The 20,000-nt window shown below is 38.3% G+C and overlaps 1 protein-coding gene across 9 annotated transcripts in view; it reads right to left on the bottom strand.

The window, feature by feature from the left end:
• LOC135223692 (uncharacterized) overlaps window positions 1–20,000 on the bottom strand; it is a 299,245-nt gene that overhangs the window by 176,360 nt on the left and 102,885 nt on the right. The window contains exon 1 of one of the 9 annotated variants that reach the window (XM_064262407.1): window positions 17,485–18,270. The exons of the other annotated variants lie outside the window; for them this stretch is intronic. Coding sequence (XP_064118477.1) covers window positions 17,485–17,526 — 42 coding nt within the window. The 5' untranslated portion in view covers window positions 17,527–18,270. Of the gene's footprint in view, window positions 1–17,484; window positions 18,271–20,000 lie in introns of those variants that run through there. 9 annotated transcript variants of the gene reach the window in all.

The following is a 20,000-nucleotide window of genomic DNA, read 5'->3' as shown; positions in this document are numbered from 1 at the left end:
ATAATTATGTATGTCTATATTTGTGGTTTAATTGAAGTAGCGCATTTCCACGCTCTTGTGATAATGCCTCAACGAATATTTGCGGGTTTGTTTTGCATCGACGCTGAAATACATGTTGACTGTTTGGGGTTCGCGTGATAAGGTCTTAAGTAGTATTATTGTTTTTCTAATTATCAAGTCTCTCTCTCTCTCTCTCTCTCTCTCTCTCTCTCTCTCCTGCTAGTCTTAATCGTCACTCCTCTCTATCTCTCTTGTGGCATCCCTTTATATTATCTTACTCTTGCGTTACTCTCTTTCCTTAGAAAAGAGCCCTATCTCGATCTCCTGTGGTGTTCTCATATGCCTGATTTCTCTCTCTCTCTCTCTCTCTCTCTCTCTCTCTCTCTCTCTCTCTCTCTCTTGTCATTTTTTCTTTTGCTGATTGCGTTTATTCAGCGTAACAACAATACGAGCTAACGAATTCCCCAGCTATTTTGTTTTGCCTCGTAATGACTGGTAGTGAGAAGGTTTAACTCGGCTTACTTTCTGAAAGAGATCAGAAGCCGCGTTCATAATTGCGCATTCAATAACTCGCCTCGGTGAATGAACGAGTGAATGAAACGAATGAAAAGGAAAAAATAAATGTTTATTGAATCCGAACGCGAATTCCACCAGTTCGTGTTGACATATTTTTCTTTTCACTTTAACCTGATGATGATGATGATAGAAGCGGGGAGGTACCATATCAGTGGATATTTTCGAATGACTTGATGATTATGACTATGATGAGAGAGAGGAATTGGGACAGTAAACGTTGGGAAAGTAGTCGTTTCCAATTTTCATCGTCACAGGATTATGATGAAAGAATGATATGAAATCACAACTGTAAAGTATCAATAGCTTTTTCATGTTCATATAATAATGACAGATAGGAAGAGACAGCCAATTTTGACAGTATATCATATTCTGACTTATCATTTGACGACGACGACGATGATGATGATGATGATGATGATGCACGAAGGTAAGTAAGGCGTTTTTATGCACTTACTTTATACTGAAGGTGATGAAAATGATGAAGAAGTATGAGGTTGATTTAGGATACCCACCGTCCTCATCACTTTCACGAGTATCTAGTCTCCTCAACATATTGTCTTTAAAATATACGGTGCTTAACTTTTTTCCTTTTTTACCGAGATGGGATGACACACAAGAATTGAGTTTTATCTTAAAATGACTATATGTAAGAAGAAAAGAAACAACAGTGGAAGAAAAAAATAACAAAAAGTTAACCAGTAGGAACGTAGAAAAAGCAGGCCTCTATATACAAAGAAGAAGAAGCAAAGCAAAGGAACGGATCAGGATAAGGAACCACATCAGAATCTAACCCAACCATCCCCACAGTTACTCTTCCACAATATTCATCAAAATTTCGCAAATACAAAACAGGAAGTCAAACAAACAAGCAAACACACACAAACACCTAACCTAAATCAAGGACGCCATTACCTGTGAAAGGAGTAAAATCCCCCTAGAAAGAGAACTCGTGAAATCTGCGTCTCTTCGGCAAACAAAAGATATGAACCCGGACTGCATCCTTAAGCATTCCACTACTATGGGGTACTCGGCAATATTTAGCCGGCTCCATTGGGGATACAGCCCAATATTGACAGGAGAAGAAACAAAGCCAGATTAAGGCTGACATACGGAAGGAGGCTTTAAAGGATCCATGGGCATCACTTAACTCCAGGCTTGATTTCCAGACAGGGAATACTGGCAGATGACCAAACATAATATATATATATATATATATATATATATATATATATATATATATATATATATATATATATATATATATATATATATATAATATATATATATATATCACATGTGTGTGTGTGTGTGTGTGTACGCGTATGTACCTGATAACTGCAAATATGGATTGGAATCATTCTAGTTCAATCTTTTCTCATTTCTTTAACAGAAATCTTTATTGCTATTCAGATATACAGACTGGGGGCTATTCCAAACAGTATCTCCAAAGATTCAAGAACTAATATCGGCAGGGAGGACACCATGCTCCCAGAAATACAAACAAGCAACTTCGGCAAATTTTTAAACGGGAAAAATACCTCAGTGCATTAAAACTTTCCGCAGCACTTTAAGCAACACCCAAAAACAGAAAGTCTCCGGCCAATGAAAATAAGTATTCCTGCCATCGCTGGGGCCGTCGTTCTGGCCAGGAATGGAACACAAGAGAGATAATAAAACAGAGATGGACGTTATCTCCTCCTCGATGATGGGTCCCTGTTTTCCGCGCCAGGAACGACTCCTGGCCTCGGTTCGAATTCAGGGACAAAACGTGACTGTGCGAGATAAAAAAAAAAAAAAAAAAAAAAAAAAAAAAAAAAAAAAAAACAAGAGAGAGAGAGAGGCTTCGGATTTCATACCACATGGTCCGCTAATTTTGTCTCGTCAATGTTTATACAGCTTGAGTCAATGTTTATATTTCTAGAGTTCGAAATTTGTATAGTTTGCGACATCACAATATTCTAGAGAATTAACGGGAAATAGTCTATAATAAGTTGACTTCCAAATATGAAAATAGAATAAAGAATTTAGGCCAAGGGCCAAGGGCTGGGATCTATGAAGACATTCAGAAATGGACAGAAAGAAGGTTTGAAAGGTATAACAGGAGGAAAACCTCAAAGTTGCACTAAGAGAGTGGTTGCCGCTAGAAGCAGAAGAGACCTGCAAAGACCTTAAGTAATGCTTACAGTGCACCTCTCGTACGAACCCCTATCGAGACAAATAATGAAAATGAAATTTTGCTTCCCTTGTTAAGTCTTTGAACAATGTATAAACTTAATCAACTTATTGAAGAAATATTCATTTGCCTTCAGTAGTTTATGTAAGTCCTACAAATTTTCACTAACACGAACAGTGTTGAACGGAGGCTATGCATACATGTCTCTTTGATAATTAACCAAAAGACACGTAAAACTTTATTTATAGATGTTCAAAAATGTATGAAGAGTTGTGCCAAGGCTCATGGAAGGCATTACCAGATTTTTGGATACATCACGAATGAGGATACGTATTTTTTCCCAAATCACTTACCAACTTACAGGTTGGGAAATTATATGCATAATATGCTAATTCGTTCAGGTTATTCCCGTCATTAGCAATAAACCTTCCAATATAATCAACTAATGGGACGGGCATTACGTCTGTTGACGTCATAAACAGAATAACAAAGGGCAAAATTTTCAAACAAATGAACTTGAACTTGTTATTGTCAAGCTTCTCTCTCTCTCTCTCTCTCTCTCTCATCTATATATATATTCACAAATATACACGTGTATATATATATAGATCTTTATATATTACACACACAAACACACACACACGTGTCATTGCCAATAAATTATTGTTAACAATAATAACAAACGACCTTGTCAAGGCACCAATGCACTTCTTCCCCCCCAAAAGAAGAAACGACCCCTGGGGCATCTGAGGAGCAGCTGACCAAATGATATTATCGTCTTTGTGGGAGATGACACTGACCTGTTAAAAGAGGGTTTTCAGCAGCGGATCGATAAGACTGGCCAATCAACGCACACCTTCCTACCTTGCGGATAAGTCTGCTGCTGCTGCTGCTGCTGCTGCTGTTGCTGCCCCTCTTGCTCGGGGGTGGGTGGGGGTGGTCTCCCCCCATCTCCCAAAAAGATGAGGGAGATTTGAAATTTTTTAACCACGCCCCCCGCACCCCAATTTGGATTGATTTTGAATTTTACCCCACCTCCCCTCTTCTAACGAAGATGATGATAAATATAAAATTTTCTACTAATGACAAAATGCTGGATGCAACTGCATAAACTCAATAAATATAAGAATGTGCAACAAACATGTTGCGCACATACTATATAAATGTACTTCCAATAGGAGATGATTATATATATATAGATATATATTTGTGTGTAACATATAGAGTAATAAATCCACAAATTCATTACCAGAGGAACTGGTAGAAAATCTATAAAAAATATATAAGAAACTGAACATTTAACACTCGAGCTTAATAATCCTCGACAAGGCTCTCATAATCAAAAAGATTCTCGAGGAAAATTGGAAAAAAAAAAAATAGATAATTGCCTCTTGGGATAAGTCAAGAGAAGCAGAGAATATGAAGGAAAAAACAATCCCCCGCTAAAGCTTTCAAAATACGATGACTGCCACGGGTATCGGGCAAATTAAACACTCTCTCTCTCTCTCTCTCTCTCTCTCTCTCTCTCTCTCTCTCTCTCTCTCTCTCTACATATATATATATATATATATATATCGATATATATATATATAATATATATATATATATATATATATATATATATATAAATCTCAGCAGTTTATTTTTGTTCATTCACTCCACCATTTCAAAATGCTAAATATATACTCTGAACTGAATACATAATTGAATACTGTTCTGTCTGTCTGTCTACTGATACTTTTCCTATAAAACTCAGTTACCCAGTAAGAAGATACAATCTAGTATTATATTTTCGCATGGTCTACCAACACGAACCCATCATCCCCATGCGTACCAAACACGACACTGGTACCTTTTTGCATGTTCTCGTCAAATGTCAGTTATTGCGACGCAAGATTACTTAAAGTAATCGATCAATCTCATAATTGCGTCTTTTTTATCTCTTTTTTTCTTATGCTGAGCCAGAACTAGCACTAGCCTTTTCCTATTACGCTAACATGAATATTTCTCGAATAACAATAATAAGAACAACAACAACCAATAATAATAAGTAATAATAATAATAATATTAATAATAATAATAATAATAATAATAATAATAATAATAATAATAATAATAATGACTGAAAAAAAAGAGTAGCTTCCTAATGTTATACAGAAGGCTGTACTTCAAAACTGAACCGCAAGGTTCAACTAGTGTGCGTATACTGCACTGTACTGGTTTATAACACTAGGAATGAGTGAGTACACTAAGATTATATAGTACACTGACTTTTCAGGTCAACTAACTTTAAATAACAACAACACATATACTATTATACTAAAAAAAAAAAAATAATAATAATAATAATAATAATAATAATAATAATAATAATAATAATAATAGGAGATGCTACATCAAAAGCAACCCGACGGAGAGAGGACATAGAAGAAGATTGGTCAACATCTGGAATGAGAGGAATAACAACCCCCAAACAGAGCAGAGGCTGGCAGACCAAGTAAGGAACATAAAGAAAAAGAACTGGCTCTCCCCAACAGAAAGAGAAGAACTGGAAAGGGAAATGTCACACGACAACGAATTACACGAAGACGAACTGAGAGACGATGCCACAGAAGACGACAGGGGGAGGATGAGGTATCAAACAGCGACACACGAAGAAACACGAACGGAAGTAACAGAGAGACGGAAAATGGGTAGAAAAGATTTAGACAATGGATGGAGCCAGATACAGAGAGAACAAAGATCCCCTCCATGAAAGCCTACAACAACCAGAAATTAAGGGAGAAAACAAGTGAGGTCAATGAAATAATGGGCATAATACAGACCACCAGTATCACAGAAACAAATAACTTGACATATGCAGGAGCAAGATTAGTAGCAGAACTGATGGGAATTCGAACACCAACACCACCAGCACAACCAACCCAACAGAAACCAAAACAGCAACCTCCTTGGAAAAGGCGACTGGAAAAGCAAATCATGGTGATGAGATCTGACTTGAGTAAACTGAAAGAGATGGCAGAAAAAAGGCTAAGAAGCAAGAAAACAAGGAGGAACTCAACGAGAAATACAAAGTACAAGAGAGGGGATTAAACAACACAATAGAAGATGTAAAACAGAGGCTTAAGGCCAAAGCACATAAGATCCAACGATACATGAACAGAAATAAGGGATACCAACAGAACAAACTATTCGGAAACCAACCAGAAAAGACTATATAGCCAACTAAGAGGGGAAGACAACCACCCAGAAATTCCTGAAGCCGAACCAAGTAAGAGACTCTGGGAAAACATATGGAGCAATCCGGTATCACACAACAAACATGCAACATGGCTCCAGGAAGTCAAGGAAGAAGAAACAGGGAGAATAAAACAAAGATTCACAGACATCACGACAGACACAGTCAGACACCAACTAAAGAAAATGCCAAACTGGAAAGCCCCAGGTCCCGATGAAGTCCATGGATACTGGACTCAAAAACTTCAAGGCCCTACACCCACGAATAGCAGAACAACTCCAGCATTGTATCTCAAATCACCAAGCACCCAATGGATGACCACAGGAAGAACATCCTTAGTACAAAAAGACAAGAGTAAGGGAAATATAGCCAGTAACTACAGGCCTATCACCTGCCTACCAATAATGTGGAAGTTACTAACAGGTATACATCAGGGTGAAAGGGCATAACAAACTACCTAGAGGAAACAAACACCATCACACCCCCACCAACAGAAAGGCTGCAGAAGGAAGTTGTTAGGGGCACAAAAGACCAGCTCCTGATAGACAAATGGTAATGAAGAAAACAGTAGGAGAAGGAAAACCAACCTAAGCATGGCATGGATAGACTATAAGAAAGCCTTCGACATGATACCACACACATGGCTAATAGAATGCCTGAAAATATATGGGGCAGAGGAAAATACCATCAGCTTCCTCAAAAATACAATGCGCAACTGGAATACAATACTTACAAGCTCTGGAATAAGACTAGCAGGAGAGGGATCTTCCAGGGCGACTCACTGTCCCCACTACTCTTCGTAGTAGCCATGATTCCCATGACAAAACAGTACTACAGAAGATGGATGCCGGGTACCAACTCAAGAAAAGAGGCAGCAGAATCAACCATCTGATGTTCATGGACGACATCAAGCTGTATGGTAAGAGCATCAAGGAAATAGATACCCTAATCCAGACTGTAAGGATTGTATCTGAGGACATCAGGATGGAGTTTGGAATAGAAAAATGCGCCTTAGTCAACATACAAAAAGGCAAAGTAACGAGAACTGAAGGGATAAAGCTACCAGATGGGAGCAACATCAAACACATAGATGAGACAGGATACAAATACCTGGGAATAATGGAAGGAGGAGATATAAAACACCAAGAGATGAAGGACACGATCAGGAAAGATATATGCAGAGACTCAAGGCGATACTCAAGTCAAAAACTCAATGCCGGAAATATGATAAAAAGCCCATAAACACATGGGCAGTGCCAGTAATCAGATACAGCGCAGGATTAGTGGAATGGAAGGACGAAGGCAGAACTCCGCAGCATAGATCAGAAAACCAGGAAACATATGACAATACACAAAGCACTACACCCAGACAAATACGGACAGACTATACATAACACGAAAGGAAGGAGGGAGAGGATACTAAGTATAGAGGACTGCGTCAACATCGAAAACAGAGCACTGGGGCAATATCTGAAAACCAGTGAAGACGAGTGGCTAAAGAGTGCATGGGAAGAAGACTAATAAAAGCAGACGAAGACCAGAAATATACAGAGACCAGGAGAAAGACAGAAAGAACAGAGGACTGGCACAACAAACCAATGCATGGAACAACTACATGAGACAGACTAAAGAACTAGCCACGATGACAATTTGGCAATGGCTACAGAGGGGAGAGCTAAAGAAGGAAAACTGAAGGAATGATAACAGCGGCACAAGATCAGGCCCTAAGAACCAGATATGTTCAAAGTACGATAGACGGAAATAACATCTTCCCATATGTAGGAAGTGCAATACGAAAAGTGAAACCATAAAAACCACATAGCAAGTGAATGCCCGGCACTTGCACAGAACCAGTACAAAAAGAGGCATGATTCAGTAGCAAAAGCCCTCCACTGGAGCCTGTGCAAGAAACATCAGCTACCTTGCAGTAATAAGTGGTACGAGCACCAACCTGAAGGAGTGATAGAAAACGATCAGGCAAAGATCCTCTGGGACTATGGTATCAGAACGGATAGGGTGATACGTGCAAACAGACCAGACGTGGACGTTGATTGACAAGGTCAAGAAGAAAGTATCACTCATTGATGTCGCAATACATGGGGACACCAGAGTTGAAGAGAAAGAGAGGGAAAAAATTGGATAAGTATCAAGATCTGAAAATAGAAATAAGAAGGATATGGGATATGCCAGTGGAAATCGTACCCATAATCATAGGAGCACTAGGCACGATCCCAAGATCCCTGAAAAGGAATCTAGAAAAAACTAGAGGGCTGAAGTAGCTCCAGGACTCATGCAGAAGAGTTGTGATCCTAGAAACGGCACACATAGTAAGAAGAGTGATGGACTCCTAAGGAGGAAGGATGCAACCCGGAACCCCACACTAAAAATACCACCAGTCGAATTGGAGGACTGTGATAGAGCAAAAAAAAAAAAAAAAAAAAAAAAAAAAAAAAATAATAATAATGATTTAAGAAAAAAATATAAACTGGCCCAATGAACACCTGAACTACTGTAAAATAACGAGTAAAAAAAAAACAAAAAAAACGCCACAAAAGCAAATCAAGCAAGAAACAAAAATGAGGAAAGAAAGAAATCTGCAACAAAAAATGAAGAAAGAAAGGAAACTGAAACAAGACCAAAAACTGAGCAAGAAAGAGCCAAACAAGCCAAGCGGCCACGGGGCTGTAAAAGTGGCATTACAGCGCCTCTCCAAAATGATACGGCACCCACATCCATACCACCAGAGTTAGCCTTTTTTATGAACACTCGGTCGTGAAATGAACCACAAATGGATGCTGGGAAGCACTTCGTCCATTCGTCCAATGCAGTTCGTGAGGAAATTCCTGTACATGAACAAAAAAAATAAAAAATATATGGCACCTGTAGAATTAATCGTGTACATGTACGATGAAAGGGTAGTACATTTTTGTCCTGTGGAACATATCTGTAATACCCTAATCATTCCATTGTCTCTCTCTTTCTCTCTCTAATAAGGGCAAGTACAATTCTTGTACATGCACAAAGGAGCTTCAGGAATTAATCGTGTACATGTGCAATGAAAGGACATTGTACTTTTGATCTGTGGAACATATTTGTAATATTATAGTAATCTCTCTCTCTCTCTCTCTCTCTCTCTCTCTCTCTCTCTCTCTCTCTCTCTCTCTCTCTCTCTCTCTCGCACCAGCATTAAGATACTGTTGGAAAATTGCACAAAGTACCCAATCGCAAGAGGCAGCATTAAGATATACATAAGCAAGACTAATAAAATATCCAAGCGAAAGCGACAGCATAAAATCAAAGCAAAATGGCAATAAACAAGGCAGATAACACCGAGATATAAACAAACGAAAATGATCAAAACATAAGCATGATGGGAAAAAATCTAATAGTACGTGTGACTATAAAAAAAAAGGCTACGAAAATCATCAAGTGCACGAGGCAGTCTTCTCATATAAGCAACATGATAACTATAAAAAGAAAACAGCAGTGTTAAGATAACATAAGGAGAAATAGCGTTTTGATAAAGTCAAACATACCACTTTAAAAAATGCACAGGAAGTGACTCCTCTGCTGTGAAAGGGCTTCAGTCTGGAAATACCCAATACTAATTGGCTTTATTTTCGTGACATCAGGGTTTATTCACTTTGTCAGTCTGAGGGTAGATGAACTTCAAGGAAGTCTTCCCTTTGCCAGAGCCCTACCCATCATGCGCAATTGCGTATACCATTAATTTAATGGTAATAGCTATATTCTTTTTCTTAATAAATCCAGATTCTCTTGTAGGGATCGCCTCTTACAGTTAGCCAAATTTGGTCTACCATAACCGTTTATTATTATTATTATTTTAAACGGACAGACTCCACTTTGTGCCTTTTGTGTTAAATAAATAACACCCCGCCCCCTTCCCGCCAAAAACTTCTCTCATACGAGAGAGAGAGAGAGAGAGAGAGAGAGAGAGAGAGAGAGAGAGAGAGAGAGAGAGAAGTGAACTCTGGGTACAGAGCACCGTAGACTTCCATCCAGACAACTTGCAACAGTGGAAGAACAACAATAAAAGAACAAAAGTTTATAATAATATACACAAAAAAAGCATTTCTCTCCGCCTACGAGGCACTTGCAAATGAAGGCTACATGTACCGAATTCCTCTCCGAGTGTCCGACTTTAAAAAAAAACACTGGACTTCCACAAACGGGAGATAAAAGCCGTAATTTAGCTAACATCTTTCGCGTTGCGACGCCTACGTACTTTCAATTAGTATTGTTTTCCAATTGTATCGAGAGATGAAAGGTTGGAAATTTACTAAGCTACCATACTGCGTAATATACTTTTATAAATACATACACATATGTATATGTGCATGTATGTATATACACGCACACACACACCAACACATACACACACACACACACACATATATATATATATATACATATAGGAATGTATGTATGTATATACATGTATAATATATACATGTATATAACTTACACATACATACATAGAGAACTTGATCGTATACTTGAATCCATAATTCACATGACTATAACGGTTCTTGAGGCTAAAAATGAAGGTAAGAAGGGATTAAGTATAATTATCAATATCTCTTTACAAAATGCTTTCACATTTATACGGAACAATAAAAAAAATCACTGACCTTCCACATTATAAAAAAAGCAATTACTATAAAAAGCAGAGCAGAGAGAAATGACTTGAAGTACTAATGACAAAAATGAACGAAGATGGGTAACAATAACAATAATTATCTTTATTATTGTCATAATTATTAGGCCACTACACCTGATAACCGCAATTACTTAGTATCATTATATCCAATTTGAAAAAAAAAAAGTCCAAGAATGCGTCGAAAAGTTTTCTAAGGACCAGAATGCGCATAACACACACACACACACACACACACACAGAGAGAGAGAGAGAGAGACGAGAGGAGAGGAAGAGATGCTGGTGGAGAGAGGAGAGAGAGAGAGAGAGAGAGGGGGGGGGGGGGTAAAAAATACCACCTTTGACGAATGGAACTGACGTGCCACTGGCGTTGTTATTGTAAAAGGTGTGTGATCGTTAATCCCTCTTTGTAATTAGATCAGCGCCGGTCAGGCTACGCGCCCCTCCAAAAATAGATGATCTTGAGAATAAGGAATGACGGGGTGGAGACTACATGAGCATAAGCCATTGATAACAAGAGTTACAAGGTGGAATAGAGGAGGTCAAGGAGAAGAGAGAGAGAGAGAGAGAGAGAGAGAGAGAGAGAGAGAGTTAGTTCGTAAGGAAAGTTATGAAAATGATGAAATGTGAAGGAAATAGATTTTTTAAATAAGAAGTAACGAAAGAGAAAGAAAGGAGAAAAGGGGGGAGGGGGACAGGAAGGGAGACCAGGAGGAGGGGAAATGAGGAAGAGGAAGAGATTCAGGATTAAGGATAAATTAATGAAGATAAGATTACGGAAGAGGATGGAGATGGTGGAATTCTTAAGGATAAGAATTAAGGAGAAAATCTGAAACATGATTAGACGTCTTTTACGGAGGAGGAGGAGGAGGAGGAGGAGGAGGAGGATGGGAGGAAGGAGGAGGAGGCTTGAGGAGGAGGAGAGGAGGACGGGATGATAAGTTTTGAAGACAAAATCAAAGAGGACGAGGTAGGGGAGGGAGGACGAAATAGTGGGGGAGAGGGAGAATACGAAGAGTGACATTGAATGACGAAGAGAGAGAGAGAGAGAGAGAGAGAGAGAGAGAGAGAGAGAGAGAGAGAGAGGTAACTATGGGCTGTCCTGCAAGGCACGACCAACGTTATTATAATGTCTGTTGCTATGAGAGCTGGATATCTGTCTCTGCATTAGACCTCCACCAGGGTGGCTACAGAAGGGGCTATGAGAAGTGACTCCAAGAGAAGGAATAAGAGATATAATATAATAAGGTATATAAGATTTAGGCCAAAGGTCAAGCGCTGGGATGTACGAGGTCATTCAGCGCTGAAAGGAAAACTGAGAGTAAATGTGGTTTTACAGGTCTAACGGGAAGAAAAACTATGGAACTATTGTTAGGAGAGGGTGGAAAGCAAGATGGAAGAGAGAGAATATGAACGGAGGTACGTAAAATGAACACGAGGACTTTCAGCTTGGGGCCGAAAGGAGGCAGCTAGGAACCCAAAGTAATGCCTACAGTGCACCGCGAGGTGTAAGAGATGAGCCTATAATATTAAAAAAAGGATACAATAAAGAACGTATTTAGCAGAACATATCTCTGTCGTTTTTTCCTTTAAGAAAACTTTCAAAATCTAATCAAATCATCCTTGGTCCATTGATCCCCTTCCACATAATTTCGCTGAAATCTATCAATAGCTTTTGAGATATCTTATGGACTGGTTGACAGACGACAAACTCGAAGGAAGAACTAGACTATCCAACTTAACGGCGGAAGATAAAAGCCTATTTCTAATTTTTCGGGGTAATTTCTTATTGCTCATTACACCTGTCATAAATACAATAAGCAGTACCAAAGGAACTTTCACATTTTAGAAAAAAATAAACAAATAAAAATAATAGAAAAGGTATCCAATGGACTCTCGAGGGTAGAAGATTGTCCAGCGCGAATAAGACCAATCCTGTCACATGCAAGAACACGCAGCTCCTTACTATTTCAATAATACTGAGATGTACTACATTTTCAATCATATTTTGGACTAGTGATCTGAAAGACACTTTTTAAACACCATACCAGGTTTTGAAGAAAAACTGTTCTGGCCCCAAACTGGACATTTATGGAAACATTACTCCATACTTTATGGGTGAAAGATTTGTATACACAAACACCTTTCAGTAAAAATGACCTGGATTCGATGCATAACATTCAAACGTAGACCTCGATCTTTGCATAAATTCACACAGAAAGAAGACGGAAGTACACCGACAGTGGTGTCTGTATCATGTACTTAGCACTTTCACTCCCTGAACTCTATTGGAAAACCGGAATGAAACAAGTTACGTTTTCAGCCATACAGAATCTTTCAACCCAACGTCATCCTGAAAAAGGCCACCATAAAGAGACTTATCCCGGAAAGTAACCCAAGACATTCCATAAATAGCTTTCAGCAGCCAAAGATCTTCCAGGGGAACCATTCTAAAGACACAAACAGTTCCAACTGCCTACCATAAGAAGATGGTCTTCACATAAAAATTGTACATGAAACATTTAGAATGGTCTATATGTATGTATAATATATATATATATATATATATATATATATATATATATATATTGGTCGATATCTATGATACACATATTATATATAGTATAGTATATATCTGATATCTATAATTATATATATATATATAGGTAAATATTTTAGTATATATACGTTATATATATAGGTATATATATAATGATATTATATATATAATAATCATATATATAATATATAATTATAAATATATATATGAAATATATATATAGTTATTATATTATAATTATTATATATATATATATATATATATTATTTAATATATAATCATATTTTATTATTATCAATATACTAAATACCTATATACTCGATATCTATAATATCTATTGAGATATATATATCTCTATATCTATTATATATCTAGTAATAATGTGTGTTTATCATAAATATCGACCATGCACACAAACTAAAAGATAGTTCAGTAACATGAGAAAGTGAGGACTGAAGTAAAAAGACTTTTCTTTTTAATTTCGGAGCCAATGGGAAACAGTATCTAATACCTCCATCTATCCCAGACCAGTGAAAATCTACAGGATGAAGGAAAAAGGTTTCTGACTGAACTGACCGAGTAGAAGTTATCAATCACGATATAAATCAGCCTCTTGAAAGTTCGGCAGAAGACGAAAAGGACCAGTCACCGAGACCCCGCAGAGTTAATGGGAGAAGAGGTGGACTGACGGGTGATACAAGACTGCTCAAAGGATACTGAATAACATTGCAGCCTAAACGGTCAAGTCGATGATTTAATTGGCATTGGGCATACAGGTGTCGGGGGCGAGGGGATTTAATGTCTTTTTTTATTAACATATTACTCCCATAATATAGTTATGGAGTTTCAAGCTCTTTCCCACGATTTGGATACAGAATAATTATCCATTAACACTAATTAATAAATGAACTGTAACGCCACTATCTTCGTTATAATTATAAAGCTGTATTACGTAGTAAATAATTAACATTATTATCTACTTTAATTATGTTCTTAATTATTCGTCAACATAATGATTAACATACATACTGAATAAATAATATCATAATGTACGTTAATTATAAAGATAATTATTCATGGTTAACGTACATTATGTTTATCATCATTATGTACGTTAATTATGATGTTAGCGAATCATTAACGGTATAATCAACGCAGATATGAATGAAATACTGCGTACGGTAGTTATGATATTAATATATACATATAATGAATATTATAATTAACGTTTGTAGTGAATTACTAAATCATAATGCACATTAACGATGATATCATTCATTCACCGACATCTTAATTAAGGTACAAGTCACTTAAGGAACGAACTCCAGCCAAGCCTGCAGTCAACGTCCAGCCCAGGTCAAGAACCCCAGTTTCATTATCACCGATGAGACCTGACGCTCGCCCGAGAACACGGACATTGCTGCCTCTGATACCAGAAGACCTGTCCGTCCTTCACCTTCTTCGGCGTCGCCTAGTTCATGCAAAGCTGCAGTTGATTCCGGTGTTGTTGCTAGCTGCAACTTCTATATACTGACATTTGTTTATTTTCAAGTACGATGTTTATTATTCAAGCTGATCAATGGAATTGGAGTATAAGATTTAGGCCTGAGGACAAGCGATGGAACCCACGAGGTCTTTCAGTGCTGAAAGGAAAACTGAAAGTCAAGGTGGTTTTAAAGTGGCAACAAATGGACCACCTCTCTGTTGCACTAGGAAGAAAGAGAATATGCACGGAGGTGCAGTAGAGGAAAAGAACGGGGTTGCAGCTAGGGGCCGAATGGACGCTGCAAAGAACCTTGAGTAATGCCTACTGTGCCAAGCTGATCAATGGTTCTGATATTATCTTAACGATATCATCACTTTCCACGTTCTAAAAGTCATGTTTTTTTTCTATTTTAATTTTTAATTAATTTATTTTTTTAGGATTTTGTAAGATAATGCTAAGAAGGCGTCTCACCAGTCGGGTAAATATTCACTAGTTGATTTTGAATGCATTATTCTCGCTTTTTAATGTATTACTCAATATAAACACTGCGTGATTACCTGCATCAGATAACGCGCTATGTCATCATCTAGTACATCTCTCTTGACACCGGCAGAGACCAAATAACTCCAATCACGCCTCTCAGGGCAAGATTTTTTTTTTTTTTTCTCTCGTTTTGATGTTGTGGCAAGTGTAGCAGCAACATCGTGTTTTCTTGGTAATTTCATAATGATTGTCTACGTATCTGATCATCATATGTCTGGATACAATAACAAGTCTTTCTAGATAAGAAAAAGTTTCCTTTTGGGTGTAATCGCTTTGATAATTGCCTAGCAATAGTTCACCTCAATAGAGTTGTTATTTCCCAAAATGCCATAAATTTACATCAAGTTAAGTGATATGTCCGCTGAACAGTCAGGCCAGCGAGAGAGAGAGAGAGAGAGAGAGAGAGAGAGAGAGAGAGAGAGAGGAGAGAGGCATTTTTCCAACCTCAACTTGACAATTCATTCACAAACCCTTGCATGGCCTTGGCGAGACATCCCGTGTCTTCTGAGCAATGGTGTTCCTGTCGCTCTTCTTTTATTCAAGACATGAAAAAAAATCCCTCTTCCCTGCATGAAGAGGCTGTAATGCTACTTTACGGAACTATATGCATTGGTTCAGTTTATTCTGACTGAAATTGCAGTTTCTGTACCTTTGTATTCCTCCGCTTTTTCAGTCTTCTTTAGGCGTTGATTGTTTGTTATTCCCTTAGCTTTGGCTTCCTACTCTTATTTCTTCCACATATGAGTCTTCATTTCAGGAGAATATTCCTTTTTAGTTTAAAGGTCTTTAGGCATCGTTCAATTTTACTACTTGCACGTTTACAGTCATAATAATAACAAGAACAACAAGAACAACAATAGAGTAATTTCGATATGGCCAGGACTTGAATGGGCGCGGTAGGTAAGTAAACCAAAGTCAAGAATTTCACTAAATTACATATCTTTTATTTTCTGTCTACTTGCGAATTATATTTATATCCCTTTTATAGATTATTTTAAACATAAGCAAAAGGATCTTAGGTATTACATGGCTGTCTATCTATTTCTACATGTCCAAGTAAGTGTTCATTCCTTATTTACATCTATATTTTCATTAATAACTATCTACTATTGAATTGTTTCGTTTCCACTTCAGTCTCTTTCCACTAGATGGGTGAAGAACTTTCGTTCTTCCTTCCTTGTCGCATCTTCGGTCCTGGACAAATGATGAGAGCACTGGCGGCCTCTTCTTCCCATTTGCAAGGATAACGCAACTGACCCAAAGTTATTTCGTTAGCCTCATTCATAACAAATGAAAATGATCTTTCGGGAATTCAATATATATGTAGTTTTTACCTCGAGTCAGTTTCTAGTTGGACGAGTGGTTCGATTCTCGGATCTGCCAACGCGGAATCAGAGGAATTTATTTCTGGTGATAGAAATTTATTTCTCGATATTGTGTGGTTCGGATTCCACAATAAACTGTAGGTCCCGTTCCTAGTTAACCATTTGGTTCCTAGCCACGTAGAAATATCTAATCCTCCGGGTCACCCTAGGAGAGCTGTTTTTCAGCTCAGTGGTCTGGTAAAACTTAGATATACTTAACTTTTTACCTAGAGTCAATCTCATATTCTTTTCCCAAACGTTGGAAACGTGTCCCTTGTAGCCCAGTAGCACGAGAGAGAGAGAGAGAGAGAGAGAGAGAGAGAGAGAGAGAGAGAGAGAGGCTCATCCCGATTTTGATACTTCTTAGGTGTACCCAAATGCCTCCGAGTACTTTGAAGATCACTCTCAGGTCCTGAAAGTTTCGCTCAAGACTCATTGAGGTCATTCTCAGCCCTAATTAACCTATTTTATTCGCGTTAATTGCGGATCTCTTTATTCCCTTCCCTCATCATAGACAGGAATATACATACATACATACATACATACATACATACATACTTATATACATACATACATAATATATATATTATAATATATATATATTATTATATATATATATAATATATATATTATATATATATATATATAATATATATATATATATCATACACAACCAACAAACGACATCTTATAATTAAACGACAGAAGCATCCGGATGTTGAGTGCACATAAAATAATGAAGAGAATAACAACAATCGTTGAGTCACAGCCACACGATCCGTGCATCTGAAAGACGAAACGAGAGAGAGAGAGAGAGAGAGAGAGAGAGAGAGAGAGAGAGAGAGAGAGCATCACTCATACTTACGAAAGACTTGTCAGACTGATTGTCGTCTTCTATGTGCACCATGGTGGAGGCTGGAAAGGCTACAACAGAGTCGACTGCAATTTCACGACCATCAGATCTCAGCAACACTCATGGTATACGGGCGACGGGTTTCCACGCGACTCAGAAGCCAAACCTCAGTTCTCGATGTTAATTCTAATGAATGTTCGATGTTAAACGTTTGAAGTCGACGCTCTACGTAGCAAAGAAATGATCAGAACGGATTTGATCGACACATGGCACACCAGTCGCGAGTCAGATCGTTCTGGGCGATATATAAAGGTAGACACACTCACACGAAACACATCACACGAGGTTCGACAAGTTCAGCTGAAGGTTCGCGAGGCGCGGGACGAATTGCATGTCGCCTTTCCGAGTGATGATTACCTTCCAAATGTCCAAAATGAAGAAGGTCACAACCACCGCCCCCGGCAGTTTCTCGAAGAAAAACAGCAAAGGTGCTATCTCAAAAACTGCTCAAAAACTACAACTTAAAAAAAAAAAAAAAAAAAAAAAGTTGCGGAACTTGAATACTAACACTAAGAAAAACAATAACTTTAAATTGATCTGTCAATGACGGAGACGTGGGGCAAAATCTCACTCATTCCCACTCCTGCAGGAACCATCGACTAGTGTCACTACTTGGGACTACTACTATTTACTTCTACGGCTGTCACTACTATCATCGACAACTAGTAGCTGCTCCCACTCGCGACAATCTTCGAACGCACTCTGACGCTGCTGGCGCGGGTCGCTGCCACTCTCTCGTGCCTTTACCCTACTACCGCTGCTACTGCCGCTCCAGCCCCACTCTCTCTCTCTCTCTCTCTCTCTCTCTCTCAGTTAGGGAGGGTAAAGGAGAGGGGCCAGGTAGGGGCAAATGCTGCCCCACGGCAAGAGGCAAAAGCCACCCTCGGTTATACGGCAATGGAGTGGTAGGTGGGGGTAAGTAGGGGGGTGGTAAGGTAGGACATACAAACAGCATCCCACAGAGGGGAGGGGTGAATGGAGGTCATCTTCAATCTGGTGGTACTGATGCCCCTGACATGTCTAGAGACGATAGAGGGGGATGGAGGGGGGTGGGGGTTGTTATAGACTATATATATCGATCACAGTTAAAATTGAAAAATGAGGGAGAAACTGAATAAAAATGAGTAGGAATAAATCAAGAGGGAAAAATATGTACAAAAGCTCTCAAGTCCCATAAGAGGGGAGGAGGTAAGCTGGAAGTAATATCACGAATCGGTTCCAAAATATCAGGGAAAGATGTAAATGAACGTCACAAAACAAAGAACAAAGAACAGGTGACAAGTTGTGTGCGTGAAACAAAACAAACGACCTACGTTAATTGAAGATAAACACAGCTGTTTAATGATATGATGCAAAACTATCTATAAAAGGTCTTGATTATTAACAATAAAAATGCTGCCCAACCAACTAACACCCCCCCCCCCTTCCGTCATGTATATGTTTACGGAAAAGTATACAAAGTATTTAAATACATTGTGTACACATATATATGTATGTATGTATATGTATATGTATATGCATAGTATTGCTATTAGTTCACCTTTCACTCCAAGGTGTTTATGTATTCAAGAAATGCAATGCAACATGCAACTCCGCCCCCCCCCCACCCCCCCCCCCCCCCCCCCCCTCCTCCCACAAGCTTCCTGGCGTAGAGGAAGAAGAAAAGACTAGATGGCGCCGGTGCTTGCAAACCAAGTCTGGCGTTGTGTGTGTGTGTGTGTGTATCATTTAAATAGTGCTTGATAAATCACGCTCTCGTGCGCGCACGCTCAGAATTCGTCTGCACGCAATGCGACTACTCGATTACTGCACGAATGACAGACAGACAAGGAACAACTGTGACCTTTCATTGGTGGGTTGGGGGGTCGTTAGCACGTGCAATACCACCTTTGTCTTCTTTCGAAATCTTAAGTAGAGTTGTCATCACAGTGTCAGAGGTGAATTTGATGATATAAAAGTCAAATCACGTATGAGTGAATTCATTCAAAACGATGTAAAAGTAATTTATTAAGATACTACAGTATTAAATCAATTATCAAAATATAGCAGTGGTGGTTTCATTTGAATTCAATTATGACTGTATAATAGTGTATTCAGTAATACAGACCTGAATTCAATAATGTCGATACAGACCTTAATTCAGCAATGAAGATAAGTAATTCAGAGGTCATGAAAAGGGGGAAATGAACGACTTCTTGAATGAAACCATGAGTAAATACATAGTATGTAACAACTAGGAATTTGCACACAAATGCCTGAAAATGGAAAAATACACAAGCAATGCATTAAGTGGGACATTAATAAGTGCAAGAGAATGAATAAACACACAAACGGATAAATGAGTGAGCAATGCAAAATTATTAAATCAAAAGATTAAACGAGTGGGGAAAACGAATGAATGAAAAAATAAATAAAGTGAGTCATATATCAATAAATAAAGAAATGGACAAACGAAGGTGAAGCAATCA

Source organism: Macrobrachium nipponense, chromosome 10 (genome assembly GCF_015104395.2).
Source record: "Macrobrachium nipponense isolate FS-2020 chromosome 10, ASM1510439v2, whole genome shotgun sequence".
In the NCBI taxonomy this organism is placed as follows: domain Eukaryota; kingdom Metazoa; phylum Arthropoda; class Malacostraca; order Decapoda; family Palaemonidae; genus Macrobrachium; species Macrobrachium nipponense.
This window is presented reverse-complemented; position numbering and strand designations above follow the sequence as displayed.